The sequence below is a fragment of the Acanthaster planci genome, linkage group LG01, assembly GCF_054643075.1.
Source record: "Acanthaster planci isolate LZ-2023a linkage group LG01, COTS_SCS, whole genome shotgun sequence".
NCBI classification, from domain to species: Eukaryota; Metazoa; Echinodermata; class Asteroidea; order Valvatida; family Acanthasteridae; genus Acanthaster; species Acanthaster planci.
This window is the reverse complement of record NC_141777.1, coordinates 3,654,204-3,681,460: the sequence shown is the minus strand read 5'-3', so window position 1 is coordinate 3,681,460 and position 27,257 is coordinate 3,654,204. Positions and strand designations below refer to the sequence as shown.

Here is a 27,257-nt window from a genome sequence, read left to right as displayed (position 1 = left end):
TTGGAGAAATGCATCCTAAACTGATAAAAATGAAACGACAGGGAAGTTGATATGAGATACGCATAAAGTGGAGAGCAATGAGCAGTAAGACAGCGCCTCTAGTTCCAGTCATGTGGTAAGTCTGTATTAATGTGTTCGCTTGAGAAACTTTATATATCCATCAGGAAGCTATTTTACTACAGATAATCGGTCGACAAACACAGTTTTACAAAAAGGAAAACACTGAGGCAAACTGCGTGCATGGAAAATCCCTCTTGTTTCTTACTCTTTGGGGGGTCGCCACCTAACCTACACTCTTAAAACTGTTGCTATAAGCACTTAGTACCCAATTCCTAAGTATTGGTGCTCCCTAAATCTATTGTGTTGAACAATATTCCATAAAAACTGTAATTGTGTTACTCTGACACCAATTTAACACAAACGGACAGATTTTACAATGTGCTCTTTCATGAATAGCAAACTTACAATATTCATTTTTAGACGAATGCATGGAGGAGAATTTTGGATTTACGTGCAAGTTGAATTAAAGGAATTTGGTAAAGGATTCAAAGTCACTACTAGTAAAGAATCGTTTGATTTGCGATGTTTATAAAGTACAGCATAATTGCCTCTCACAAAACCGCGGAGATTACTTTCTTTTGAAGGACTTCTCGTCAACTTTAACAACAATGATGCAACCACGTGTGCTGCTAATGCAGGTCATCGGGATTTTTCTCATTACACAGGCGTCGTTCGGACTCTCCGCTGCATGTGAGTTAATGTGTGCTTTGCTTTGGTTTTCAGCCATTTCAAACTTTAAACCTGTTGCTATTCCCAAGGTGACCTACATCCAACATTACCTTTGTGCCAATTGAAACACAGCAATTGAACAGTCATTCCATAAACTTTGGTCTAAGAGATATTTTTTCCACATTCGGACGCTTTACCATGCTGATTTCAACCCTCACTGATAACATAAAATACGGAAGTTTATCAAAAATATAATTCGTACTCATTCTGCAGAATTGAGGTTAGCCCTGCACTAGATTTTATGCTTATTATGTAAGCCTTTTCAAAGACATCAGTTTAATCTTGATTCCACATTTCTCTCCCCAATCTCAGTTTGGCTTAGAATTTCTGGTAACAGTTGACGTCGGAAGACTTTGCCTTCACCGCTTCCAAAAAGCTGTTGTCCATAAGAATCTAGATCCATTAGATACCAATCAGTGAAAATTGTAGCTGTTTGGATTGATGAGTTGCAATAACTCGATTATTTCTGAACCAAAGTCACTTGTATTTTGATGCCCAACGGCAGCATCATTTCTTGACAGTTTCATGCACATCCTGGGGCTTAACGTGGTATAGGCATCTTGCAGGGCGGAGTTGTTTTGTTTCACAGGATACCTTCTTTGTGCATAACCTATGGAACAAGAGCACTGGCCTGCAAAATGACAGCCATGCAGACCCTCTATTGAGTTTTCCGGACCTAAATGTATTGCCACCATTTTGAGACACCATTAGATCAGGTATCTGCTAAGGTCACGTGACAAGCCGTTTATGACATTGTCCGAAATTGATTAAAAATTCCAGAAACTAATGCGAAGTTTTCTATAGGTTGTGCATTTGATCTTTGCAAGTATTTAAGACGATTCACTTCTCAGGTGCCCAAAATGCATGATAATTTAAAAAACATTCTTAATTTTCCTTTATGTTTGCAAAAATGTGATTATGCTGACTTAAAAAATTGTGGCAGACAGAAAGATATACGACAGAAATCTCAGGAAATTTAAAAGAGCCAATTCCAGCATTGGCAGCATGTACTCCAGAATGGTATTTAGCATTCAAGTGATAAAATAAATTCTTCCATATTTCAATGATGTGTTGCAATCCCCCTTCATGCTCCTGTCCCACAGCTGAGCTTCGTCTAAGAGGTGGCAGCACAAGTTATCAGGGTCGGCTTGAGATCTATCTGAACGACCAATGGGGCACAGTATGCGACGACTCCTGGGATCTTAATGACGCCCAGGTGGCCTGCCGACAGCTCGGCTTCCCCGGCGTCATCCGTGCCACTCAAGGTGGAGCTTATCTAGGTGGATCAGGGCCAATACACTTGGACAACGTTGGCTGTGAGGAATCTGAAAGTTACCTAGACTACTGTAGTCACAGAGGAATTGGGGTTGGGGACTGCAGTCACAGTGAAGATGCGGGTGTTGTTTGCAGACCGCGAGGTAAACTTTTGAAAGGGCACTTTTTTGGACAAGTAACCATAGGCCTATACTCGGCGTAATTAATTCAAAACTGTCACATTTCGGAACGATATTTATCCTGAATTTATTTGTCTCATAAGAGTATCACAAAAGTTTAAAGTTTGACCTGTTAGTTGGAAGCTTTGTCGTCTTTTCAGTAGTAATATGTACGATTTTACTCATTAAAGATTAATAGAAATTAAAAACGTTTAGTTCACGTGAAGTTTTTCAAATAACAACAAATACGTAACCATTTCAAAAAAAACATCCTAAATTCAATGTTTACCCCAATAATCGTGACCCCAAAATGAATAAAATGATCCTGCGTTTCCCAACCCACAAAAAATCCCTTTTGGGCCGTTCGCGCTCCCAGGCTTATTTGATGACGTCATCGGCAGAACGCCTACATGTACAGTGTGCACGTACATTGCATGATCGCAGACTTGCAATAGACCACGTTGTGTACGATGTAGCTTGGCCCACAGGCAAATGCTGTCTCGGTTCAAGGTAGAAATCAAAGACGCGGTCAAGGTAGAAATCAAAGACGCGGACCATGCATGTATTTCTTGAACTGAGACAGTGTTTGCCTGTGGGCCAAGCTACAGCGAACACAACGTTGGAGCCAAAGAACTCGGTTTGTGTTAGGCAGAAACATAGCTTCCATATCCAACACCGTTTTATAGCATGGAAAAAGATGGGCAAACGCAAAGCAGACCTCATACGCACCACAAATATTAGTCCATCCGGATGAGTTTTGTGAACATAAACCAAAACCAGAAGCCGTTTCCTCTTTTGCTTCTCCTTCAGTACGAGGTGCGAGCTAAAACAACACACCACTCTCTCTGTTTCTGTTTTGTAAATACCTTTATCGTGATGCTACAATGTTTGTCTTGTTCCCTTTAGACCCATTGGCAATAGTAATACTTCTCATATTGATAAAAAGGGATAGACTATTTTTTCCTTCCAGCCTCGGTTTGATTACATTGCGTTTAATGATAATTATACGAGCAAAATATCTGCCACTTGACAAAGGTCTGGTACCAGGACACTTTAACAAGCATTCAGTTATGTCGTTGCGCTTTTGCATACCCCTCAGGTGTATCTGAACTTTAACCACTGAAATGGATTGGTTTCAACAGTACGCTTGGTAGATGGCTCCACTGCTTGGGGAGGTCGCGTGGAGGTTTTCTTGGACGATTACTGGGGTACTATCTGTGATAACTCATGGGACCTGAGAGATGCAAACGTCATCTGCCGACAACTGGGTTATGACAGAGCTTCAGCAGCCACCACCTCAGCCGCTTTCGGGAGAGGCGACGAGCTGTACATAATACTGGATGAGGTTGCTTGTCAGGGCGACGAAAGAACGGTACTTGATTGTCCGCACGGTGGATTTTGGTATCACAATTGCGACCATTCTGAAGATGCCGGAGTACGATGTGGTAAGAGCATCAAATCAACAACCCACCATCGACGTTTTATCAATTAACCAATTAAAAACAAGACGTCCATGAACCTTAATTCCCAAACTGTATATAATTAATTAGAACTTATACAGAACTAAAACATGACGGGATCGATTTTTTTCATAGACTCCTGCGTCAGCAACCCTTGTGCGAATGGGGCAACTTGCACAAATGTGTTGGATGGATTCATCTGTTCGTGCCCGACTGGCTACGACGGATTGACATGCGCAGATGGTAAAACAATCGTTTTAAGATTCTTGCCAAGTAGGATAAAACGTCTACATCAAACGAAACAAAATAAGCATTTGTATTTTGTACGTTGTTAAAAAAAGGTAGTCGAATTAAGGATTCTCCTCCATCTTTTTAGAAATCTCAACGTATTTATAATAATCTAATTCGGCTAAACGTCTATTTCAATTTTGATGGTCAACGAAATTAAATCATTGTACAACATCTTGGTTTTGAACAGTCGCCCACTGCACGCCTTCACGAGACCCCTCAGGCGTTCTGATGGTGACATCAGGCCAGCAGTCTGAATACCTTCCTGGTGACTCGGTTGAGTATGACTGCCCGGATGGATATCATCTCAGTGGGTCTGTCAGTAGGATTTGTCAGTCCGATTTCACCTGGTCAGGGCAACGAGCCGAATGCCACTTAGGTTAGGTCCATTTGACGTTTGTTTTCAGACTGATACTGCTGTTTATTTCAATCTAGACGGAAACACTGTTAGTTTTATACACCGACTTCAATTCAACCTGTTTTACAAATTTTTTCCCTAAATTTCACAGTGAAGAGTTTATTTTTGTTGCTTTACTTTCGGATCAGGCTCTTACGGTTCTCAGCCTTTTTCTTTCTGTTTTTTTTTTAATTTCACGCCGACAGTGAGGGTAACAGAAATTGAAAACATTGTTATTTTGCAGTACTTCGCGTGAACTAAATGTTTTCAATTTCTGTTACCCTTTTAGGATTAATTAATGTTTCAGTTTTAGGAAAAAAACGAATTTTCATTTTAAACAAGAAGAATATTACTACCACGTTCTTTTATACATTTGTGTCAAAGTAAAGCGACAATCATGAGAGATACTGGGTTGTCATACAACTTTTTGGCCCACAGAACTTTGTTCAAGTGGACCATGCGAGAACGGAGCAACCTGTACCAATGCACCGGGCAGTTTTACTTGCCTCTGTCCAGACGGCTACGGTGGGCCGACATGCTTGGACGGTATGATAATCATGTTCTTATTCTCTTCATGTAAGTTTTCAATCAACTGTAGGACTAAATATATATGCTGTTGCCTGGACCGTTCATGTGCCTGCACGTGAGGTTTTTACACACTGGGAACAAAAAGCAGAGGAAAAATTATTTTGAAAACATGGACAATTAGGCCCTAAGCTTTCAACGTCTTGGAGTCATATATGAGTGCAATGAAAATTTAAAAACTTTTTAAAAAAACTCTTGTTCTGAACAGTTACTTAATGTGTGGTCATCCTCAGCTAAATATTAGCATTTATAAAAACAACCAAAAAGTCACTCATCAAGCGGGAAACAGTCTACATTTTTCAAAATAAACGGTGAAGTTCATTTACCAAATCATACTATTTCTTCCAGTTTTGGCAGCTAAGGAGAAGATCTCCGGTCCTATGATACCCATTGCAGGCGGTGGAGCTGGAGCTTTCGTCTTGATTCTGATATTCTTCATTGCTGTCCTTAGTGTCGCGAAAAGGTCAATTTTTATTATAATTTTACACGGTCAGAAGTACAAATGGCAACCGCTCTTACTGCATTCCGTCTTTTGCAAAGGCAGCACGACCAAGACACCAGGCTGCAAGCTTGCCGGTGGCGTAGCAGTGTTATGAGGAACATATCCTGCATGGGCACGAAAACGGTCGCTCTGAGACAGTTATAGGCCTAAGTGGGAAACCTTAAGCATTCATTTTTCTGCAGGATATGTTCCACATTCTGTCAAGAGAGTTTTCTTTTTATAATAAGACATATCATTACTCTTAAAAGCACAATTTTGGTAATTTTAAATAACGCTAGGGTCTGCAGTCTGTTGAAATAGGATTGGTTCCAGAGGGTGCTGTGTCCAATGTCCATTTTTATATTTTTTTTTAATGCAGTTGTGTATCCGAGAAAAGCTAAGTTTGTCACACTTCTAAATTCCGATATTGTGTGATCGATTTTGCGACAGGAGAAAAGCACGACCACAAACCAACCATCCTGTTCAGACAGGACGCATAACTGAGATAAGTTCCACGAACATGGTTGAGGTCGCTTCACTCAGGGCCGCGAGTACTGAACCCTCAGCTCCTGTCTACCAAGAAACAGCGCTTGGTGCTGGAGCGACTTGCACCACTGCCCTGAATTATCCCGACGGGAGCTCCAACTTCCACACCTTCCGGCAAAAACCGTAACCGAGGAAGCAGGAGCAGTGTATTGCACCGTGACAGGCTGATATCTATCAATAATTGTGTTAAGACGATCGATACGACTTTCTTTGCGGTATTTAACAGAACTTTTAGCGAACAAATTTTACTTGGCTAATGGTATAAACATAAATCTAGGCTGAAGCCTGAATTTCATGGAATTTCTGCACAGGCGCGATTCCTTGTCAAATTTTCCTACTGGGCAAAACAAAATAAGCCGTAGGAGTAAGTAGGGCATACCTTGATGTTCCTACGACAGGAGGGTAACCCGATGCTTTGATTAAATATTTCTATGCTTATCCAATTCTTATGTTAAGCAGCTCCATGAAATCAGCGACAGGGCATGGTGGACATACTTGCACGTTCCAGAGCCTTACACATCACAAAAAAGTCAATGTTAAAAATAATTCAATTTTAATTGGTGTCAAAAGCTATTTCTAACAGTGCTTGGTTACTTTTACGTCTCAAATACAGTTTTAAAGTTTAAAGGAGAGTCTAACACTCTGAAAATTACTAAAATACCATACATTTTCATGTCTTACAAATTTACACGTAGATGTTTATTATAAACAGCCACGATAGGTCGAGTCTTTACTAATCTTCCACAACGTGTGGTACATCGTTTTTCTTTCGTAAATATAGCAGTCAAACAATAACTGAAAATATTAAATGGCACTTTCAAGGCACCATCCAAACATAAAAACTATAATTCAACTACACGCTCAACAAAACGAATAATTACATCAATGATCAGTGATCTCTGAGAGTCCATATTTCTGACAGAGGCTTGCAATTTATAGCGGAGTATTGCTTCGTATACTTTACTGTTAATGTAACGTGATAACACGGTACAAGTCATCGGCACCGGTTTTATTTACATAGATAGCCTCCCGGCTAAATCGGGCAGACAAAATTCCTCGCTAAAGGTTTGGAAGGGCAGAGAAGATCTTAAATAATAAGCTGATTAAAACTATCGATAAAACACTCTCGAAATCTTGTAATCCCGTCAACTTGCCAAATTTACGCTTCGTAAAAAAATATAATGGATGTACAAATATAAAAAAAATTCTAGCCTGAATTCTGATTTCTGAGAGGAACAGATGTCAAAAAATATGGCATAGTTATGAAAAGAAAAAGCGGGCCATTTAAGTGGACTTACTGTCAGTTTCATTTGACATTTTTTAATGTTTTCCACGAAAACTAGTACTGAGGCACAACAGCTCTTACTATTCGTTTTCGAAAGAGGAAGCCCTTTCATTGTCACATTTCTTTACATTAATTACCAAATTAAATCACCAGACTTGAGGATCATGGAAAAATCTATCTTATATCTCAATCAAACTCCGTTTACCTGAACAAGGCAGTGTAACTCCAAAAGAGCCCATTATCTAGTCATGAGGAAGTATACGTTCGACATGTACTTACAGTATTCTTTCAAATTTCCTATTTACGACAAATGTGAAATTTGGATACCTTTTTTCTCCTGCCAGGGGTATGATGGCATTAATATGTATTGCATATTTCTTTTAATGACTGTAACATTTCCCCGTAAATTAACACTCGTGCTAAAAAAAACACTCGATTTCTAATAAAACTCACAAAAGCCTTGGGTTAGCCTGAACAGTCAAACAATACCATTTTAAATATATAACCGACAAAGTTGTTCCATTTTCTCGCAGAAAATTCCAAAAATCGTTCAGGCTATCCAGGTTTTGTAAGAACTGTGAGTATTTTGCTTGCATATTATATTCAAACAGAATTTCCATTCTGATTTGACTTGTTCGGCTTATTGAGTAATCACAAATAAAAAATTTAAAATATCATTTCTCCAGGGTTGCATCCTGCTCAAAAAGTTACCAAAAAAGACGAAAACCACGCTGGTATAAGTTTACATTTAACAAGACTGTTTCACAAATCAAATATTTCTACTAAAAAAGGTTATTTTCACTTTCAAGTTTGCTATAACATTCACCCATATAGAATTATGACAATATCTTACATAAATAAATTCAAAAGAGTTCAAAATTCTTTGCATTTTACAAGCTGAATACATCATCGATATTACATAAAAATATTTCGGATTTTCCTTTAAAAAATTTAGCTTCAACGATTAATGTAATATTGTTTCCTCATATAAAATGTCGGTCTCCAGATCTCGTAATCTACCAGTTAGTACTCCATTTTATTTCCACAAGTGCTTATTTCACTTTCAAGAAAGAACTTCGGTGGACACATTAATCGGCAGACACCAGATAAAAACCTTTGCTCTTCATCCCCGTTATTTTTGCAAAAATTGCCTACTTTAACACCGAACTGGATGGGGTGAAGTGTGAACCTGTCACCGCAAGGATGAATGTCCAGTGGTCTACCAGTGAAATGGACCATTCTATAAATTCGGGGTCCAAAAGTGTGACATTTTGTGTCCCTGTTACGCCTGACCTGTGTAATTTTGCATGGAAATTTCATTGAAATTGATTTCAAACTACATGTATTTCTATTTGTTCGACAGGTAATTTGCATTAATTCATCACTCATAGAAATTAGAGAATTGTTCTGAATTTTCAAAATCAAAAGTAAGATGTGACAGGGATAAAGGACAAAACTTGGACCCCTAATATATAGAATGCCCCAAATCCCTTAAATCATGCTGATGATGGAACAAAATGAAAGCCAGAAACAATGGTACCACTCCTAAAATTAAGAATACATCTACTTCACTTCTGAATAAATAAATTGCAACAACCAACACACCTGAAATTTAAGTACTGGTCAAACCCGGTTGTAATAAACTTTAAATGGTTAGAACTAACAAAATAAATTAAATAAATAAATGAATAACTTACGAGCACTTTATTTACAAATGCATGTACATGTTGGGGAGGGCTTCAATTTAACTGTTTCTACAGAGGTGAAGCTTGATTTTCAGTCCCAGACTGTCTCTTGCCTTGGTAAGGTAATCCGAGGGCTGGAGCACCAGACTTCCTGAGACCAAGTCTCCTGTAACGTCTGCGTCGCTCATGAAGATGTAGGCTCTGCCCAGCTGGAGTCGCTGCAGGCAGTTGCAGTGCGCTGGCAGGGTCACGGCCAGCTCCCTGCTGTCCTGTCGGGATTGCCGCTTGTTGTGGTTGAGGTGGGTGACCCGGGTCAGCTGGAGGATGTGGCGGAAGGGGACGATGGTGATGTTGGAGACTGTGCCTCGGATGAGGGTCAGCTTGCGAGTGTGGTTTTTCCAGCCGTCGGGGGATTTCGCATCTAGGCACATCATACACTCTAAAAAAACAAATACATGTACGCCCAACTTGAGGAAACTTCTCAGTTATAAAACAATGCTTTTAAACACAGTTAGAGCTACAAATTACAAGCTGGTGAGCACAAAGAAAGTCCCTTAGTAAAAGATCGGCATTTCCATAGAAGCAGTGGAGTAAGGTTGGTGTCGCGACTCTTCCTCACCTTCCACCCCTGCGACCCGGGTTCGAATCCCACCTGGGTTAGCATGTACACTGAGTTTGTAATCCTTGCCTGATTCCATGGGTTTCCATGGAATATTAATCCAGTGTTTTCCTCCCAACTCTGAGCATTTCTTCATTGTCTTCTTAATTGTAACCTTATCCTGTAACTGGCACTAAATGTGCTGTTAGATATATAACAGAACTAAATAAAAACCCGACAAACACTTGTCAGCTGTCGAGTCATGAGAAGCATACCCGCCAATCTTGCTGTACTCCTTCCTGAGGTCAGGCCTTACCATACAAAAGATTAAACGGTATTTAAATGAGCCTTCAGTTTAAATTTAAATTCTCAATGTATTGTGTGGTAATGCCTGACCTCAGGAAGGAGTACGACATGTTGGCAGGTCTGGAGAAGGCATGTGGAAATAAAAGTAAAATCTGAAGCTGGAAAACATTGCAACAAAATTAGTAAGCCCTGAGCACAGAATACATATCAAGAAAAGCCCGTTCCAAATGCAACCAAATTTGAATCTTTTTTTTAAAGCAAGCCAAGTAAAGGCAGCCCCCCCAAAAATTCACTAGCCATCACTGATCTACTAAACACAAAATGTAGAGACTTTCATTTTACCTCAAATTTACTGCTCCCTATTTACGTTCCACCTTGGAAACTAGACAAAAATCAACCACAAGAAAAGAAAAATTGTATCATGCAATGCCATGCAAAGTTGCAAACACAGCAGTTGGCGTGTTTCAATTAAGTCCTCTGAATGAATAAATGTGCGTGCAGTTATCAACTGTAGCATAAACACTGCACAACGTACACACATGCTGACCAAGACAAACGGTACGCATCACAAAACAATTCACTGAAACAAAAATTAATCTATTTAATCATGCAAATAGATCACTTGTGTTTTAAACCTTTGAACAAAAGAGCTGTAAATTAAAAGCTTTGTCTAAAATGACTGCCAAGCTGTAACAGCAGGGCGATGACACAGCAGTGGGCAAACTGAACATGGTTCGGTGGACTGAGTGCATGCATCAGTGTTGTCAATGAGTCCAACACACGTCCCTGCAAGTCCATCATAAAATCATTCAGTCTCAAGTCACAAGCTAATCCAATGAACTGTGACAATAAGGAACCCTAACCCCACTATTTATTACTGGTCTTGTCAAAAAGACCGGTTAACGGACTTGCGATGGACTCAACCCCGACACTGGTGCACACACACTGCAGAGAACAGCATCATCGGCTACCTTGTGGTAGGCAGGTGCCTGCATCTTTGTCATATTCCATGCCCAGCTCACAGCAGGACTCTGACGTGTCCCCCATCTTCTCCCGGCGTCTGGACAACATCCCCGTCTTGGGGCAGCAGACTTTCTGGGCAGGGTCAAACGCCCGGTGGCCACAGCAGCTCCCACGCCGGGTGCCTCGGGTCACGTTACCCTCGCAGCAGGTGTCCATCTCGGGGTCGTAGGCATTCCCTCCGCAGCACTGGCTCCGCCCCTTCTTTTTCCTCCTGGGGGTATTCCCGCAGCAGAGGTGCCTGCTGGGCTTGTACGGTCTGTCGCCACAGCAGGAACCATTTCTCATGCGATACAGCCTCTCGGCACAGCAGGTGCGTTTGCCAAGTTCGTACGGCTCCCCGTTACAGCAGCCCATCGTCGTCACGTCATAAGCTGCACCTGAACAGCAGAGGTGGGTGTCACTGTTGTACTGCACTCCGCCGCACAAGGGCCGCAGCAGGTTGTCCGGGCATCCATGCAGCTCTGGGTCGTAGATCTGACCGTTACAGCAGCCCTGACTAGAAGCATTGTACACTTGGCCACCGCATCTTGTCTCTTCCAGGTTAGACGGAGGGAGCCTTTGCTGCGAGGTCTTGCATTTCTCCCTACCCATCGGTTCCCCATTGCAGCAAGTCAGCCAGCCGTGGTTCCTACGCAGGGATTTACCCCCACAACAGGTGTAGAGCTCTGAGTCCATCACATCCCTACTGCAGCACATGGCCTTGTCCCCATATGCATGGGTCTTCTTGACCCCATCGCAGCAAATGGCATCCTCGCTGCTTCTAATGACCTCATTCCCGCAGCACTCCCCAGGGAATGGATACAGCAAGCCCTGGCAGACGGTATGTCCTGCTGGGATGCTCTCCCCCTCCGCACTGAAGAACCTCATGTCCTTGGGGAAGATATAATGGACATCACCGACGGCTCTGCAGACTTGTCTGCTTGGGTCCATGAGGTCGCTATGACAGCAGACAGCATCCTGAGCATCATGGAAGAGCGAGTCCATGCAACACTTCTTGGTTTCATCCAGGGTGTCGTAGGCAACCCGTCCACAACAGGTATCGCCATGCATTGTCTTATCGTACAGACTGCAGGAGAAATTTATCGACAACATATAAGTGGCATCCCTGAGGGTAGCGACATAAAACCCAGCCTTAGGGAAACAGATGAACATTTGTTACAAATGTATTGGCCCTGAACTTTTACAAGAATTACTAAAACATGATCGCACAATTACCTCAATAAGAAAGCTTATAGGGTACAGTAGATGAACTTTTATTAGATGTACTTTTTATGCAATTTCATGAAAACTATTGCGCAGCCTTTTTAGGGGTTGACTGTTCTGAAAAAGTGCACTTTTCTGAAACAATTTAAGTTGTCTATGCTTTTCAAGACAACAGAGGGCGCCGACGCTGTGAAGCCATCCAGGGAAGATGTTCAATCTATATGCTTTTTTGTTCAAATTTTGAACACACAGTTTTCTCACCGAATACACTCAAAACAGATCTAAAAATGCATTGATTGTTGCCTCATTTTCATGTTCCAAAACAACAAATAAATCACCAAAGAAGATGAAATTTAAGACACCAAAATCTAAAAGTTCCAGCAGTTTTTTAATGCACAAATCAGTTGAACATTCATTTTTTCTCCATGGAATGACATCACAGTTTTATGGGAATTAACATTTGGATAAAAACAAAAAGTCATCAAAATGCCTTTCCAAAATGCACAACAAAACTTAAAAATAAGGAGAAATGAAACACAAAGATGTATTTTCAAGGGATGCTAGAGAAAAATTTTATTGCATAGACCCGTTAAAGTATACTTTTTACATGGCAATCACCAAATCAACAGAAAACAATTCTTCAGAATAATATAAGCAGCACTTACAATTTCCCTTGGCAACAAATCTTCGTGCTGCTCATCAGGAGCCCGCCGCAACATTCCCCATTCTCCACTGGGTAGACCGTGCCTTCACACACCGTGTCATAGGGCCGATGAGCCACCCCATCTGTGCAAGCCGTCTTGTCGCCTACGGTGGACTGCAGAGTGCTGTTGCAGCACATCAGTGCTGGGTTGGATGGGTCAAAGAGCTCGCGTCCGCAGCACACTCGGCCTGAAGATACAACAATAGTGAGAAACGGTGCACATCAGGTGACAATGCTCCATACTGGACAGCGCTGAGAAGAATGGGTGGCCAGAGCACAGGTACTGTACAAACTAAATTTAAAACCTGCGTTGATTGCTTTTCCCTGAATTACTAGACCACTGCCAATAGCACATGAATCCATGGGCACTGAATTTCATCAGTTGCCAGCTACTGATGGGGCTCCACAGGATCAATGTAAGCATGTCTTACGAGAAGGACCAAAAAACAGTTCACGCTTTAAAGCTCAAAGCTCAAATGTTACATTGAAGTCAACACAAATTTAACCAAACCTCAAGTAGTACAACACAAAATAAGCATATACTTGAGGTAAACAAAATGATGTTTAAATTTGAAAATACAAGTTTCCTGTCCCATGAGTGAATACAATCAATACACAGGGGTCTTCAGGGACTTCCGATGAAGAGAAGGAAACATCTTCTCAACAGCTTTGCCAGAAAACAGTCAGTTCCAAAGACTGTCCAAAGACTCTCCTGTTTATTAAAATATGCAAGTCTCCAGACCAATGTCAAGCTGCTGTAATGCAGAATCTGAGGTATAGTGTCTGCAATCCCATGCTCAGGATGTACATGTATACCCAAAATGTACTGTTTCAATTACACAGAAGGCTCAAAATGGCACCAAAAAACCTTCAAGTACTTGAGAGATGACAATTACTAGCGTGAACTTGCTACAAGTGAGTATTTTATTGAGGGGAATTCAAATCTCAGTGCACGGCAAGTACATAGAGAACAACCTTGTCCCTAACCTTGGGCTGTCACCTCATGCAGTACCCTATCACAGCACTTGTGGGTGTCTGGGTTAAAGCCTTCAGAGCCACAGCAGTTGCCTTCTCCAACACCAGTCCCGGGGGTCGAGTATTGCCTGTCATCACAGCACGTCTCCCCCGGCCCAATCAGGGCGCCCCCACAGCACTCCTTCTCTGCAGGATCATAGGGGTAGTAACCGTTTTCAGCCTCTGTGTTTATGCAGACCTCCAAGCCGTGCTCCAATTCCTCCAGGGGCCTGATGAAGCTGTCACCATCACACCCATGAGTCCGTTCATTATACACGTTGCCTCGGCAATATCTGGATCAACATCAAAACCTCAAAGTAATTTCTTAAATATAGGCCTAGCAATCAATTGTTTCAACCTTCCCTAAAATGAAGACCAGGTGAGTATTAACCAGGCTACGGTCTACTCGCAAGACCTGAAAATGTCTATGTATTTTTCCTTTAGACTCACTTTCGGTGCATTTGTACTGCCCTTTTCAATGTAGGCAACCTAGCTTGATATCCCTTGTAAGTTAAGTATGTCGCGCACGTATAAAAGTTCAAAATTGAGGGCGCTATTGCTGTGATGTCATTCAGGGAATATTGCATTTTGAGCATGCCTCTACTGTCCCCTGAGACTTGCATGTGAAGATGCCCCGTGTTTACAGCTGTATCTCCCTGTGACATTTTGGGGACATCGGCATATCATAAATACATAATGAGTGTTTCTGAAATCGGCAAAAAAGGGACTCACAGACGCCCATTTTGGGGAGTTTTCTATCATAAATGGGAAAAATTTTTTCATGTTAATTTTAAAAGATGGTCTTGTCACCTCTTGTTCAAAGGTTATAATTGGGAAAGAAGATTTTCTTTCCCTTACCTCTTTAAAATATCCAAGCAAAAATTGAAAATACAATTTAATGAGCTTTAAAAAAGAGGTATTTTTAACAGTTGAACTAAAAAAAATATGAGATTGCACAGAGCATTTAACTTGACGGGTTGTCCCAGTAGATATCCCATCTTCAAAGACCCACCCCTCCCCCCATCTGTCAACCTGCTCTGTATGTTTTCCAACTTACCCAGCAAATTCCTCCGGGAATGGATATTTTCGTTCCCCGTAGCAGGTGTGCCACTGCGGGACGTAGGTTTCGCTACCGCAACATTTCTGCCGATAGGGCTTCTCAGCCAGATAGAATTTGGGCTGGACGGTGAGGTGGCAACACTGTTGTGTGTCTGGGCTGTAGGCTTCTGTCCCACAGTGCATCTGGTCCCCAGAGACTGTCTTTGTGATAATCTTTAGATTTCTGCAGATCTACAATCACACACACACACACAAAGCAATTCTCTTAGATCCAGTAAGTGAAACATACATACAATACATAATCAACACATTCCTTCACCACTTAAACATTCCTTGTGCTTGTCCATAAACCATCGTTTTCCAAATTTAGGGTCCAAATGAACGTATGAGTTCCTTAGTAAAGTTTCGTTACAATACATGGTTACAGTAAGACCATTACTTATCCACATTCGGTTTAATTCGGCTCCTTAAATGACTACAGATTTCTTTGGGGGTGGTACGCAAACACTCCTTTCTCTTCTGTTCATCCAAAAGCATTTGCAAGGTGTGCGTCAAAAGCACAGCCTTGCCCCAAGACAGTTTCAAGACAGCGACAACAAACAGACCTCTCGGCCTTACCTCTGTTGTGTCGTCGTAGGTCGGGCCATTTCTACTGCGACGCCATCCGTTACGAGGATTCTTGTTCACACAACAGACTGAGTTGTGGTTGGAATTGAGTTTGGTCACAGGAGTTCGTGAGCAAGGACTACACAACTGGTTGTGGCCAAGTTCTTTGACACCGCAGCACACGGCGTCTTTGCCATACAGTCTACCTACAGAACAAAAACAAGATGGCCGGCTGTTTGACATGTGACACATGTGAGTTTCAACAGCTCGATTACAAACACTTCCAGAGTTTGTACTGCCGTCCACGGTTTATTGTAAGAATGCTATTACTGATACACTTCGTGTCCCTGAGTGTTTTACGTGTCTTTCTTGGTCGGTCACAAAAATAAAGATCCTATTACATCAGGATCATCAATACAAATTCCTTAAACTTGAATGTGTTTGAATTTGGGTGAACATGTCATTGTTGCTAATTCATGTTTACATTTCCATTCACAAGAAATCTGAACGAGACTTTTTTGGACGGACCAGTGACTTTGGAATGGGGAGAGCAATACTTGGTGTCTATTCAAATAAGAGTTGAAATACAAGTGAGTGAAAACATACTCTTACAATGTGAGTAAAAAAGAGTTATTAAGAGCACTTACCAAGCTTGTTTCCGCACTTATCCCACTTGTTTCCGCAACACTTGTTTTCCTCTGGTCGGTATGCTTGGGCGCCACAGCACGATCCATTCACAATGTTGGTTACGTGTCCACAGCAGCACGTTTGCTCTTCAGGTTCAAATGTGTTGCTGTCCCCACAGCACTGGGAGGTAGGGGACAATTTATCCACGATGTTGCCCCTGCAACACAGCTGAACCGTTGGATCATACAGATCTGCAGGACGGATGTGATGCAAATGACAAAATGACAGTTTCTTTTCGTTTAGAGATGGCAGGCACGCAAAGAGCTTTTTTTTTTCAGAACTTCACTGAGGGGGTTGGAAATTCCTCTCCCCCATGAAATCAGCCATCCCACGACCGACTGCTTTGAAACTTGGCAAGGAATCCGTCATGAGTGAAAAGATAAAGAGTTTCAATTCAATCAGATATAGGGTTTTTGAATTAATAATCCTTTACACTTCATACTTCCACAAGTCAAAATCTGTGTGGGGGTGATCTTTGACAATGATGGAAAGACAAAGGAACCTCCATGTACGGACTGATAACGGATTCGGATTTGATTTCGACGATCAAATCCAGCTGGGGGCCATGACGCCCACATTTCCTGTCTCGAAGAGTCCCTACAAAGAAGACTTCCTGAGCTCCCCACCAAGCCCACTCACCACTGCCGCAGCATTCTTTGCCTGCCTCCAAGTCACGGAGAGTGTTGTCGCAGCACACCTGCTGAGTCTTTAGGTAGGACACGCCACTGCAGCAACCTTGAACGCCCGGTATCTCAGGAATGGAGAGCGACAGGGCACCTGAGCGGCAACAGGATGCCTGCTGTGGGTTATACGCATTGCCGAAACAGCACCTGCCATTTCCTGTAAAATGACAATAATTTGACATACTCAATTGTAAATAAATAAATAAACGGAACATTAATTCATAAATCTGGCGTTAAATACAAGAACATTTACAAACAACATTTTACAAATTATAGTCAACAATTGGAAATCATGGTGAATAAATGCTATCACTGGATCTTTTTTATTGACCTCAAACAATGTGATGACCTGGCCTGTTGATGACATTTGTACAGAGCCACTGTTTGGTGACAGTCGCTTCATACAATACTCACCACAATGCTTGCCGGGGCCATGTCCAGTGCGACGTCACTGGACTGACTTGTACGCAAACTGAAATTCATTTCATTCTACACTCAACTTCAATGAAACCTTTTTGCAACAAATGTGTCTTTAGTGTACATGTGGTATCAATGCTTATGCCAGTTCTGTTTCTGCCCTGAGTTTAAGTGCACCCTTACTGGCAAAAGAGGGACAAGTTTTTCAAATGAGCTTATGCCCTCTGTTGTTCACGCCCGGAGCGGTTAACAAACACAATAGCAGTAGCATCACAAATGTTCATCTTTTTGAGGGCGAGGGGGCTGCGGAATGTTTCTATAACTGCATTTTTGAAGAGCAGCAAGGTTGTAATACTAACAACCCACACAGCTCCTTTCATGATCCCAAACAAGGCTTTGCCGTTGTTTAAAATGGAAGCGCAAGTAGAAATCACTTGATATATTGGGTACATTGAAAATGCCATGGGGTTTCAGCAAAGTGGTGCATTTCGAAGATTGCCTGTGGGAGGGAGGGTTGAAATCCATGCCTTACCGATATTTGGAGTGATCACTGAGTTACAACACTGGTCCGTGTCCTTGTTGTAAGGTGTCAGTCCACAGCACTCCATCTTGCCATCTACCAGCGGGCTGATCCTGTAGTCATTCGGTTGCTGGCAGCAGACCTCCGTCGAAGTGTCAAAGGCTTCTGTCCCGCAGCACTCAGTGGAGGGAGTCCTTTGGTCAATTGCATTCTGTAGATTATCAAAACTTTCACTGAGCAATCACGCGTCAAAAATTATGATACATATAACTAACATTTCCACAATGGATTGTGACTAGGGCTTAGTCAATTTGAATAATTCCCTGTTCAGATATTCGACCTTCAGTTTGATCGAATATCCGAATATTCAGTCGTACCGACCGGCAGATTGTTGATGAACAAATCAGTTGGAATAACGCACACAATTGTACATTACAATAACTATAACTGCTTCTCACGTGTGGGAGTATCACCACGATTTAGCAAGATTTAAAAGATGAATGACATTTCTTGCCCTTTTAAAAATTTCTATTCCTTTCAAATTGTGTAATGAATAATTTACTTTTTGAATCATAAGATTTCTGTTGCTTTTCATTTGAATCTGCTTGAAACAAGTCTCTATAGTGCAGTTTTCTCAATTAAAACAAAAGAAAATTTCCCTCCTATTCATGAATTTTGCATTTGAATATTCAAATTCAGCAAATAATATTTGAATATTTGATAATCGATCAAATGTGCCGAGCCCAGCCCAAATTGAGACAAACTTTTACTGGGTCAACACAGTATGTCCATACACACAGTATGACTTGGATCAGGATTTGACAGCATGACACAGTATTTAACGAAAACCATTTCATTACGTAAATGTACATGTAACACTTATCAAAATCATCAACAAACAAGTTAGAACTATCAACTATTCAAAAAAACCAGATCAATTTTACCCAAAACGTCAGAGCCAACTTACATCCTGGCAACACAGAGTGCTTCTGGTGTCAATGACCTTGGTGTTGCAGCACTCCAGGAAACCATGGACAACCGCTGCCCTGCCAACGCTGGCCACATGGCCGGTATCACCCGGCCCCAGGCAGCAGTGCTCTGTCTCAGGATTGAAGACAGAATTACTCCCACAACACTTCCCGGCGCCCTCAATAATGTTTCCCTTGCAACAAGTGTGTGTGGTCGTGTCTATCCACTGATTGTTGCAGCATTCAAAGTGGTCACTACTCTCATTGACTCTACCGCCGCAGCAACTGTGGGTGCTGGTGTCAATCCAAGTATGGTCTCCACAGCATTCACCCGTGGTGGAGTCAAACAGCTGTCCACCACCTGCAAATGTTAATCAACCATCATTATTACAACATACTGATTCCCTACCTGACACGGAAGAAATACAACTCATACAATCTCAAATGACCAACAATTCTCAGACAGAGCAGACAGAGTTCGGCGATCCATCCTCTGTGACTTTCCAGCTTCATAAACCCCAACAAGTTTGAAAAAGCATTATTTATGAAGGGGGGTTTTAGCGAGGGGTTCAGGTTCAGTACCTATGAGAATGGAACGAGTGCCATCTCTAACCTCTTTACAAGTTTGATGGTGTTTATCAAACAAGAAACTTGACAAGTACTTACAGCACCATTCCTCCAAATTTGAAGCACGTCGCAAGATGCGTCCTTGACAGCATGCCTCTTTGTATTTGTCGTAGAACGACTCCCGGCCATTGTAAATGCAGGACTGCCACCTCGAATCAACAGCTAGAGAGAAAAATATTACATTTAGACTAAAACTTAGAAATAACAGCACCAAAAAGGACCATATACACAACTTTCAAACATTAACAGAATATTGGAAATCATTACACTTACAATTTATCAAAAGAAGAAAATTAATACATATAAGACTAAACTGCTTGATAAAACTCAACAGGTGCCCCATGGCACAGCTTTAATTTGGTCTGTCCAAATGATCAAATGAAGAAAGGTTCAATTAAAGTGAAGTGAATTATGCCATTGTAGATAAACCTCTTTTATTAGTAACATGACATCAAAGGGTTGATCAGATTTCCTGATTGCGTAACAAGAGGGTCTGCTGAGAACTACAGGAATTTATGAAATATTTACCAGTCACCCTTTAAAAGGGAAATCTATGAACCAGGTGAGCTTGCGACACAATTGGATTACTATGTACATGTACATATACATGTACTGTACATCACATTTCTAAATTCCAGGAAGTTCAGTTAACAAAACCATTTAGAAACATAATCCTGGGATATATTTAACTTTTCTGTGTTTTTAATTTACCATTTCTATTAATTTTATTTCTGGTTTATAAATCACTTTTCAAACTAGGAACTAGGAAGAGAATGGAAAATAATACATGTGCTACTGTACATGAACCATCACATTTTTTACAGCGAAGTTTGAAACTTTTTCAAAATTGGTTCTCCTACATGTAATTACTATATGTAGCACTCTTTTTTCTTTTTTTTTTGCTCTAATTCCCATTCAAAATTTAAAATTCTCCCCAAACATGCAAAACAAATCACGCAAACTGTACTCATTAGAAAGAATAAGCTCAAAAATTTCATTACAAAATTTTAGGCATGCTTCACCTATATGTAAATGTTATGAGCAATAATTCGCTCTTTTCCTAGCACTACCAGTGAGTCATGTAATGTTCCTCTTCTGAGAACCACAATGACTGATTAAACAAATGCAATCAGCAATTGGCCGATGAGGTTGCTCTCTCCGTCTCCTGCTACCAGACTTTGTTCTTCACTTGTTCTCTGATGCCAGCGTTTCTACTAAGATTCCTCCCTACCCTGCGCTTACTCGTGCAAGCACAGCTGTATTCAATTTAACACTTGCATGGCATCTTGCCCTTTAAACTACAACCCGCCAAAAATTACCCGGGGATGTATCACCGTAACACTATGCAGTGAGAAAACATGGCACCTTAGCTAAATGCTGCACGCAACAGAAAGTTTACACTTTTAGAGAACGATCATTGTAGAGGTACAATTTGGATCAGGTCAAGTTCTGAGAAAGAACGACGAGTACAAATGTGTGTATGTCCATGACTTTTGACAGTTTGAGTTACTTTGGCAAATTCAATTGTTCTACAACCCCGTAGCCAAGCCAAGTTAGGCACCTCGAGTAACCCAAGAGCTTTTGTTTGTAACCACACTTCACATCCCAACTAAACTGGCAAAAAGTTTGTGATATATGCATCACCAAAGTAATTGAACTCGCTGTTTAATACATGTAATTCCTTGAATTTTAAGTTCTAATATGGAAAAAAGGATGGGCCTAATATCCAATATCTATAATGTCCGTGGGTTTTTCTAGTTAAGGTTTTATTATACTAGCATCTTTCTGCTCATCACATTCGTAAATTTGTAAAGTTCCTGATACAATGAGGATATACATGTAGGGCTATTGCCTCTATCATTACGTGTTCATTCTACTTCTGGATGAAGTCACATGTACTGTCAAGATAAATTATCAAAAATAATGTATATAGATATATATATATGTAAATCAATGGTGCCTTATAGGCTGTTCTTTGTTATTTTAATTTAATGTTAATTATAATTAATTCACAAAAAGTTTACTTGAGCTTATTCTAGTGATACAAAGACCTTCCATCTCTGCCTAAACGCACCAGCAGTGACCAGCTGAAGTAATGAACGTCTGCAGGCCTATCTGACCGTAGCATTCGCTTGATGAAGTATGAGCATGATCGTGCTCAAGTTACTCCAGCTATCAGACTACAGTATAATTCAACCAGCCTACATGTATTTATGTCAGTAAATTGGCATAGTCATCACGTACCCCCAGAACTGTGGGGTCTGACTCCAACGTCCGCCACACTAGTACTAGCGGGCTGAATGTCGGAATTCTGAGGGTAAGGCCTAACGCTCATTCACAAGTTAAAACGTGTTCATAAGAAAGACACACACACGAGCACCATACATGTAAGCCTTATCGCAAATACTGCACAGGTGATTTTGCTTAATGATAAAAAGGCATAGCGGGAAGGAAAACGGGGCAATGTTTACTCCTTTTTTATGCCTTTTTTCCTTCCCACAGTGCCATTCTACCATCGTTATGATTGTGCATAACCACCCATGCATATTTGCTATAACTTGGCTTATGGAGGATGGATAGCACGGCACTGACTAGAGTCGGCCCGACATCGCCTAACGGCCTATTATTAAGTATTAACTATTATAAACAAATTTGGTAAAATTCTGCAATCACTCACAAGTATCCTTCCAGCATTTGCCGGTTGATTTCACTCACATGCATGTACTGTATTTGGTTCCATTTGGAAATAACTTCTGGGGGATTTTTATTACCATAGTACAACATCCACGAAGATCATTTCTCTGTAATTGACCTAGCGCCACCATCGCGTACCTCGTACCTGTTTACTGACCTTTCTAGTCTGGTTCCCTGAATACAACATCCCAACGACTGCGGAGTCCTGTTGTTATGTCCAACTAATTTTGCCAAATATGAATAATGCAATATCAGTGACCTGTACCCTTTCATCCTAACCGCTGATTGGGCAGCATGTAGTACATGTACATTTCGCGAGCTTTCAGCCGGCCACGCAAGATCCAAAAGCCTGTAAGTTTCTAAAAATTTGAGCTGTATTTTGAACAGTGAATGCCTATATGGTAGTATGAGACTATATGTGTACTTCTTCAGTCAGCGCTTTTTGTATTGTATTCTGCGCAGCAGTTAAGTCTATACAGTAGAACACATTTGGCTGAAAACTCACCTGTCGATAAGTTCAATTGTGTCACTGAGTTGGTTGTGTCATTGCTGTACCAGGAAGAGGAGTTTTGTTAATGCATTTCGCAAGAACTACGAGTAGAGGCATTTGCTGTAGGCCAACGACGTACATGTACATGTACATGTACAGTACATGTACATGTACGGGCTAACAATAGCAGCCGCTAGTTTGTATGGTGAGTTCAAGAGAGCGTCACTTTGCCTGGCGACAGATTTAACTGTTGATAAATTAAGTGTTTTTCCCTTTTGGGAATGTAATTTATAAACGTTTTTAAAATTCTATAATCGATGTTGATGATAAGCAATGCACTTCCTGCAATGCACTGTTATCATTTAGACCCTTATTTATTATAGCAGCTGAGCTGAGTGCTCAGTGCTCATGGTTGAATTAAATTTTGTAATTTATGCAAAGGAGTTTCGCTTCTTTTGTAGGAAGTATTTGTGAAATGTCAGAAAACTCAAAATAGAGTAGCAACATTTTGTATGATTCATTCTGTTTGAATATTAACGCGTTTATATGAATATGTGAATGAGTAGAAGAAACACTTGAACTTAAAGATTAAAAATTCAGAGAGAAAAAAGTCATTAAGAATACCTGACGAGTAATGCACGGAGTTAACAGCAAAGAGAAGCAGGCATATTCTGCACATCAAACTCGTCATTGTGAAGAGAAATCTTTTTAAGTCAGTAGTTGGAGAGGTCTCGCTTCATAATACAGTAGCAACAGTTTGCTGGTCAAAGTTTGCTGGCATTACATTTTAAGCCGTTTGATTTAGTCTGTTGTGAGGGTTCTTGCTGAGTGTTCTAATTTTGGATATATAAGATTAGTTGCCTTGTGGAAGCGCATTCCGTCAGTGGGATTCCCCAGAGTCTATAAAGTTCAGTTCAACTCATACTTCCGCTTACTGGAGTCATCGATATTTTTGAACCTACGGTTCCATGTTCCCTTGGCCCATCTTGACTAGTATGTCGAACCCAATTGATGCGTTACAAGGTGCGTAGGGATTACAATGACGTTTTCCCAAAACACGTACAACGGCCCGGTTTGCACACGGACTACGGACATGCGCGCCTCAGTACTGCTGATGTTGAAATCGGTTAGAGGCCACAGAGCCGCAACGAGTCCACACCAAAATAAGTGCCTACACTGGCGTCTTAATATACATGTATGGAAACTTCGTTGCCTGCAAAACAATAACCGGACCGTATCCTTGAAGACGCTGTGCCCACTTTCGGTGAAATAGCCAGCGATTGACCTTTGTGTCATTATTTTCACTTTTTCCTCACCAGAAAACCTGTACCACTGAACCAGGGGCACGCGACACCCCCCCCCACATACACCCACACAGACAGAATTATACGATCACGGGGAGAGGTGTTGCAATACGGTTTGAGAAAGATACACCCACACAGACAGAATTATACGATCACGGGGAGAGGTGTTGCAATACGGTTTGAGAAAGAAAACTATCTGAACGTCCTTCTGCCAAGGCGGCAGGATTACAAATTTGTAAAACCAACAAATAAATCACCCCGAAGTCTTAACGCACGGGACCTTGACCCGAAGTATTTTTACGAGCACTGGCCACCGGAGAGTGGCTGGTGGGGTCTTCTTAGATACAGCAAATATGGATATGAAATTTATATAAATGGATAGAGGAACATATGGCCTTTCAGATGACACCAAGATTGCCAGATTTAAATAATTCTCAGACCTTTTATGCTCGATTATATGAAGCATTCTCTGCGTGGGATAAGGACCAATATATTGCAGACGAAGCCAGAATTCTGCAAAAATATCAAACAGTCAGACAAGAAATCGCACTTCCTTTGGCAGATATTTCCCTAACTACTGCAAATATGGATATGAAACTTATATGAAGGGACAGGGAAACATGTGACCTTTCAGATCACACCAACATTGCCAGATTTAGATAATTCTCAGACCTCTTATGCTCGATTATATGAAGCAGTCTCTGCGTGGGATGAGGACCAGTATAGCGCAGACGAAGCAAGAATTCCGCAAAAATATCAGGCAAGTGGACACGAACTTGCATTTCCTTTGGACGATATTTCCCTAACTACTGCGAATATGGATATGAAACTTATATGAATGGATAGAAAAACACATGGCCTTTCAGATGACACCAAGATTGCCAGATTTAGATAATTCTCAGACCTTTTATGCTCGATTATATGAAGCATTCTTTGGGCGGGAAAAGGACCGGTATATTGCAGACGAAGACAAAATTCCGCAAAAAAAGGAGGCAGTTGGAAAAGAACTTGCACTTCCTTTGGCAGCTATTTCCCTAACTACTGCAAATATGGATATGAAATTTATATAAATTGATAGAAAAACATATGGCCTTTCAGATGACACCAAGATTGCCAGATTTGAATAATTCTCAGACCTTTTATGCTCGATTATATGATGCATTCTCTGCGTGGGATAAGGGCCGGTATATTGCAGACGAACACAGAATTCCGCAAAAAAAAGAGGGAGTTAGAAAAGAACTCGAACTTAGTCTGGCAGCTATTTCTCTAACTACTGCAAATATGGATACGAAATTTATATGAATGGATAGAGGAACACATGGCCTTTCAGATGACACCAAGATTGCCAAATTTAGATAATTCTCAGACCTTTTATGCTCGAATATCTGAAGCAATCCCTGTGCGGGAAAAGGACAGGTATAGCACAGACGAAGCCACAATTCCGCAAAAATATCAGGCAATTGGACACGAACGTGCATTTCCTTTGGCAGCTATTTCCCTAACTACTGCAAATATGGATATGAAATTTATATAAATGGATAGAGCAACATATGGCCTTTCAGATGACACCACGATTGCCAGATTTAAATAATTCTCAGCCCTTTTATGCTCGATTATATGAAGCAGTATCTGCGTGGGATAAGGACCGGTATATTCCAGACGAAGCCAGAATTCCGCAAAAATATCAGGCAAGTGGACACGAACTTGCATTTCCTTTGGACGATATTTCCCTAACTACTGCGAATATGGATATGATATAACCCTCTCAAGTCACCCTACATTTTTCTCTTAATATTGCGACAGTTTTTGTCTTGCACTCTGCCCTTATCTCTACCCCCTACCAATTTTCAAAGAAATTCAGTTGCCGACGCCTTCAGTTAAGCTTAGCTGAGAATGGCTCGTAATGTATTACTCTCACCTTGAACTGATACAGAAAACATCAGCACAGTCAAAGTAGCCGCGATGACGTAAATATTCCTCTCGTGCGGCGCATCCATCACGTCTATAAAATCCAAGAGGTCTTGAGATCCTTGCTAATGGTTACGGTCTTTGAAAGAGTAAACCCAGAGTACGGCACTTCTTAATTCACCTCCAAATTTTAACAGATTCTTGCCAGAGTCAGCCCAGTTGTAACTGCTTCAGCAGAGCATTCAGGACCTATTCCTCCCGACTGGCCAAAGCCCCCTTATTTATGGCGAGGCCGAAATGAGATCAATAATTAAAAATAAAATGTACGCATTGAAATCATTACAGAAATATATGAACGGAAGCAATTGTAAGACCTATTACTTTTCTTTTTGTAATTACTTCAGTTGGCACAAATCGCTTTCCTTTTTGGCCGGATGTTGCTCAAACACCTGAGTTGTGAGCTCTACAGCGGGCCGCTGTGTGCAACATTTTTGGTACACCTGCCTGGACTTTGATCGCGAACATCCTCATTGGGGAATACCCGGATGAGTATAATAAAACAGAAAACTACGTTAACACTCAACAGTTTTGCAATAACTTTGTAGTTAGATTTGAGTCTCTCTGAATTACGTACAATCAGTTTGTATATAGTTAAAATTGATAGTGGGTGGCATAAGTGTGATTGACTAGACTTTGAAGGCTAAACATTGGTAACAGAGCCAAAAACAAACTTACATAAATTAAAAGACAAACACCGAAACTTTTATAGTCATTGCAATCATTAGTGACATTATTATGGAGGCTTTGGGGTAAAATAAAACAACTACGTGTAAGTTATAGTTTAATGATGAAAAAAGGGTGTACAATGATGGTCAGCAGCCTAAAAATAATATTTCCCTGCTACCTTACATATTTTATTTGGAAAAATTAGCATAATTCTGTTTACCCACTTTTGGGCCATTCACTCATTGTTAAGTCATCTTAAAGCTATGCACCCCCTTGATGCTTGCGTGTGACGTTAATGATTTTTTTTGTGTGTACGATTCTGCTCAAAAATCATTCTTTATTAGACAAAGTCTCCATCTTTAATTTTAATGAATGTTATTTTGTATTTTTTGTTGGTCTATTGTAATCATATTATCAGAACTTTTTCCATGGGGCAAATCAAAGGTGGACTTTGTATTCTTTTTTACACAGGAAGGTAACTTTCATCGAGGAAGATGTCAAAACGTGTTCAGATCTATTCTGGTATTTTGCTTGTCTAATTATGGTGGTAGAATCTTAAAGTGTGTACTTGATAGTTTATCTCAACTATTAGATTGAAGAAGTCGTCATTATTGTCTCCTTATTCCATCATTACTTGAATGTGCACGCATATACATGAATAGTCTATGAAATGTAAGCGTGTTCGGAGAAAAGAATTGTACCTTAGCTTTATGGTATACGGCAAATCGGGTCCACGTTCAATAAACATGTCGTCACTTGTGAGTAACGAAAA

The 27,257-nt window shown here is 40.9% G+C and overlaps 2 protein-coding genes and 1 long non-coding RNA gene across 7 annotated transcripts; 2 read left to right on the top strand and 1 right to left on the bottom strand.

The window, feature by feature from the left end:
- Positions 1–41: 41 nt before the first annotated feature.
- Positions 42–6,515, top strand: LOC147800267 (uncharacterized). The gene is made up of 9 exons (XM_087141574.1): positions 42–115; positions 645–750; positions 1,893–2,207; positions 3,365–3,667; positions 3,818–3,925; positions 4,161–4,349; positions 4,806–4,913; positions 5,301–5,415; positions 5,884–6,515. The coding sequence occupies exons 2-9, from the start codon at positions 669–671 to the stop codon at positions 6,104–6,106; spliced, it is 1,443 nt and encodes a 480-aa protein (XP_086997700.1). The 5' UTR covers positions 42–115; positions 645–668; the 3' UTR covers positions 6,107–6,515.
- On the bottom strand, positions 6,510–25,903 carry LOC110974261 (uncharacterized). Of its 5 annotated transcripts, XM_022225787.2 has the most exons (13): positions 25,770–25,903; positions 19,403–19,525; positions 18,736–19,097; positions 17,781–17,979; positions 16,788–16,988; positions 16,109–16,339; positions 15,474–15,667; positions 14,854–15,086; positions 13,770–14,089; positions 12,745–12,970; positions 10,825–11,942; positions 10,196–10,235; positions 9,251–9,388 (listed from the first exon to the last, which is right to left on the bottom strand). In XM_022225787.2, exons 1-12 carry the CDS (start codon positions 25,846–25,848, stop codon positions 10,213–10,215), a joined length of 3,309 nt encoding a protein of 1,102 aa, XP_022081479.2. In that variant the 5' UTR covers positions 25,849–25,903; the 3' UTR covers positions 9,251–9,388; positions 10,196–10,212. The 5 variants fall into 5 exon arrangements, with proteins under 5 accessions (XP_022081475.2, XP_022081477.2, XP_022081478.2 ...); XM_022225783.2 differs by lacking the exon at positions 10,196–10,235 and having other exon boundaries at positions 6,510–9,388; XM_022225785.2 differs by lacking the exons at positions 10,196–10,235; positions 25,770–25,903 and adding an exon at positions 23,172–23,308 and having other exon boundaries at positions 6,510–9,388.
- Positions 22,266–27,257, top strand: LOC110974262 (uncharacterized). The gene is made up of 2 exons (XR_015425877.1): positions 22,266–22,752; positions 26,164–27,257. It is a non-coding gene; the product is annotated as an uncharacterized LOC110974262 (long non-coding RNA).

Excerpts from the sequence above, each read along its gene's own strand:
- LOC147800267 (XM_087141574.1), top strand. The coding sequence starts at position 669 with ATGATGCAACCACGTGTGCTGCTAATGCAGGTCATCGGGATTTTTCTC. Across the intron at positions 3,926-4,160 it reads CGGATTGACATGCGCAGATG|TCGCCCACTGCACGCCTTCA; the intron begins GTAAAACAATCG and ends GGTTTTGAACAG. Across the intron at positions 5,416-5,883 it reads GTCCTTAGTGTCGCGAAAAG|GAGAAAAGCACGACCACAAA; the intron begins GTCAATTTTTAT and ends ATTTTGCGACAG.
- LOC110974261 (XM_022225783.2), bottom strand. The coding sequence starts at position 25,848 with ATGGATGCGCCGCACGAGAGGAATATTTACGTCATCGCGGCTACTTTG. Across the intron at positions 19,526-25,769 it reads GTTTTCTGTATCAGTTCAAG|CTGTTGATTCGAGGTGGCAG; the intron begins GTGAGAGTAATA and ends TTTTCTCTCTAG. Across the intron at positions 15,087-15,473 it reads CCTACGACGACACAACAGAG|ATCTGCAGAAATCTAAAGAT; the intron begins GTAAGGCCGAGA and ends GTGTGATTGTAG.